Raw genomic sequence first — 3,656 nt, forward strand, 5'->3', positions numbered from 1 at the left:
AGTCTTTTGAAAATTCAAACAAAACACCAAGACAACCTAAAAAAGCAATGAAGAAGGATACAACACCTTGGTGGATAACAGAAGATGATTTTCAAGATGATGGTAAATCTTGCTAATTTTTTGTTTTAAATCATTTGACCACAAGAGGTCAGTCAAGACTCTTAATTCTAGACTTTGTTACTACATTATTAAAATATAAAGAAAATGAAACTGGTGGGGTGCAGTTTTGACGTTGGAGTTGATTTTCACATTACTACTCCACTTTGTTACATAGTATATAATCGAGAATGCCTTTTTGCATTATTTTACATTGAGTATTTATATATTCAAAGTAAGGAGATAAATAATTTAGATATATTTGTGCATCATCATGTATAATGTTATAAATTGATTCAAAGTGGTTTAATAAAATAATCTTGTCCTATGTTAATGCCATCACATTAACAAATACAAAGAATTTGACATCACAGTTTATTAATGGAAAAAAAAAGAACAGTAAGTTACTGCTGTAACAGTAATAAACTCAATAATCTTCTCTGACATGAGCTTATACCTTTTCCAGAATGTTCCTAATCACATCTTTTAAGCATTTATATATAATAAGTATGTAACATATGTGGTACTGTTATTGACTTACAGTAAGTCATATTATATAGGATATATATGTATAGCATGTGATATTGCCACATCTGTAGAGAACCCCATCTACTAATGTGTTGGCAATATTTGGGCATCAGTATTAAGGACAATTTGGTGGACTAACAGAATGTATGTTTCTCTTATCTAGGGGAAAAATTTAACTGTACTGTTATTGTCCTGCCCCCTCCAGCCCCCTAAACACACAAGATTGGCTCTGAATTCATTAGAGTGATACTTGAAGTCCTGCATAATCTGATGGGAGCCCTGTTTTCTTACTCCTGTGATCCACCTGCACTCAGTTATTCTGTCTGTCTGCTGGAAACACCTTTGGATCTCAGCCTCTGCACCTTGCTTAGCCCAAGCTTCTTACTATTTTAGGCCTTCAGCTCATCTTCCTTGTCCAGTGAGGCTTGACATGATCCAACTCCTTGTTGACACGGTTATTTTCTCCTTTGAGATTAGAACACCATACCATGCAGGAACTTCCACATTGTGTGGAGCCTGTAGTGCTCCCACATTGGGAGATTTGTGAAGGCGGGAAGCACTTCTTTTCCCATGTGACTTTTCACTCTCAATAGTTAACGAGCATATTTAATAAATGAGTAGCATAGATTTCACTTATCACACTTTTTCTTAGTACTACAATACATTAAGGAAATTCCTCAGTGAAAAGTTTAATGTGCTTCTTTTTTTTTCATAAATCCCTAAACCAGGTAACAATGCTGAAATATTCATGAAAAGAATTCTTTTCTAGAATCATTTTTAGTACTCAAAAGGATATAGGATAAAGTAACCTGAAGATTGTTCCCAAAGATTTGGGGATTAATTAGCATCAAAGCCTTTTTTTCTAGAAGACAGTGAATCAGAGCTGAAATATACAAACTCACCCTAAAGGGAAAGCATTGTTCCTAGAACAGAAGCACTTGCATGTAACGAAACTACATGTATTGATCTGAAGAATGTTTCAGTGCACGTAGGTTCACTTAGTAAAAGAAGCAAGGAAAGATAAGCAAGAAGGAAACTTAAGAGTTTCTCTGCCCAGAGTATAACCTGGTCCCTTGCTCAATCACAAGCACTTACTGAGTTCACATTACTTTCTGCTTAGTAAGTACTACTGTAGTCAGACAAGACTTGATTCCTGCCATCAAGCTTCTGAGAGACTAGAATACCCATCTTAAGAGAAATATGTTATCAGTCTTGAGTAGCTACATTAAACACTAAAAGTGAGCAAACTCTGTAATAATCTTGTCATCTTGTGTTTTTTTCAGTTGCCATAAAGCTACATAAAGTGTTATGCCTAGTAAGTGAAACTGTAACCCTCTTGCTGGTAATATTGTTCAGTATAAAAACTAAGTTGGCCTTGAGGTTTTCTTTGGGATTGTCGCTGGTGAGCTATTGGTCTTGGTCTCATCACTTGAACCCAGTTTTCGAGCCAAAGTGAGGCCCTGGAGTTACTGTAACAGCACATCAGCTGTTGCACTTAGCCATCCGTAGTGTCTGTGGAGTATCTCTTAACTTTGTATAGCTGTCTGGAAACTGCTGTCTGATCTAGTAAGACCATTAGTCATATAAAGCCATAAAATAAATTGATTCTGGGGCCATTTCCAAAAGTACACTGATTAGGAAATTCAAGTTAAAATCTGTACCTCTTGTTAAGCTTTCTCTAACATATAATGATACTGTTTTTAATCTGCCTTTCCCATATATCATGTTTCTACAGCAGATATACCGTGATTCCAAATAACTATATATATTTTATACCATCTCCAATATTTTTGGTCTTAGTTGTTTGAATTGACATGTGGAACCCATGAAGCAGAAGGGAGGCTATACTATTAGAGCAGTGAAATTTCGATATTGTATATATTTGAAGGCCAAGAAGTGATTGACACTGTATAACCTTCAATGTTTTAGACTAAAGAACAAAATCCTAACCCTGGCCCATGAGGCCAGTCAATGGTGTGGTGGTAGACTTCCTGCTCTAGGCTTGCTTCCTCTTGTGTTCTGGTTACAGCCTTAGTAATATGCATCCTCCTGTATGGCCTGCTCCCATTGTTAAGCCTTTGACCTGCTGTTCTTTCTGTTTGCAGGTATCTCCTTATCCTAATTCACATGGGTATTTCCTAGTCTCCTTCACATCTTAGCAGAAGTGGTACTTGTTACAGAAATATTCTTAAATTTTCTAGTCTTATTATAACTTTTCCTCCATATGTATGTGTATCCATATCTATGTGTGTATGTATATATGTATGTGTATATGTATTAATACGCATCAAAACTCTAGAGCTTCCATTCATATTCAGCTCTCCCCTGCAGAGCCTTCCCCTTCTCTAGCAACCTTCTCCAGTTGTCACTTTTTTCTCCATCTTCCATCAGACCTTCCTCCCTCCAGTCCTTATGAAGCATGTCATCAGACCACTGCTCCTTGTTGCCATTGTCTACTGATATCCAGGTTATTCCTCATTCCTCAAATATTTTAGCATCTGTTTTCAGCTTCAATTTCTAATTTTCCATGTTCTGGACTTGCTTCATTAATAACTTAGCTAACCTCTCCAATAATCAAGCTTTTTAGTTCCTTGACTACCTTTTCACCAAAACTCTTTCCATCATATCATCATCCCTTATCCTTCTCCAGCTTCTCACATCACTCATAAAAGCCAGTGACTTAAAATTGCCACCCCACCTCAGCCCTCCACTGTGATGTCTCTGACCTCTCACTCTATGTTCCTTTTACCTGCATCATGTAACTGCACTGGCAGCCTCACCTTCATACCTGTCTCACTTCAATAATTAAGAACTCCTGGACAATCTTATTTACCTGCCCCCCAACACACACCAGATTTTGCTGACCAAAACAGACAAAAAATTTTCAAGTTCCCTATCACTTCTGTCCATAGGTATTTCAAAGTATCTCTTAAATAAGAACTCTCTTTAAAAATAGACCATATCCAAGAAGTATCTATAGTGACTCCTTATTATCATCTAATACCTATTCGTTCTTGAAACCCTTTTAATAT

At 36.6% G+C, this 3,656-nt stretch overlaps 1 protein-coding gene across 1 annotated transcript in view; it reads left to right on the forward strand.

Annotated features, from left to right (window-relative positions):
* Positions 1 to 3,656, forward strand: part of LOC103731018 (centrosomal protein of 162 kDa) — a gene marked incomplete at its 3' end in the record, with an annotated part of 42,866 nt that overhangs the window by 4,998 nt on the left and 34,212 nt on the right. The window contains 1 exon segment of the mRNA XM_029561724.1: positions 3 to 102. Coding sequence (XP_029417584.1) covers positions 3 to 102 — 100 coding nt within the window.

This window comes from Nannospalax galili, unplaced genomic scaffold (genome assembly GCF_000622305.1).
Source record: "Nannospalax galili isolate Female #2095 unplaced genomic scaffold, S.galili_v1.0 scaffold814, whole genome shotgun sequence".
NCBI lineage: Eukaryota > Metazoa > Chordata > Mammalia > Rodentia > Spalacidae > Nannospalax > Nannospalax galili.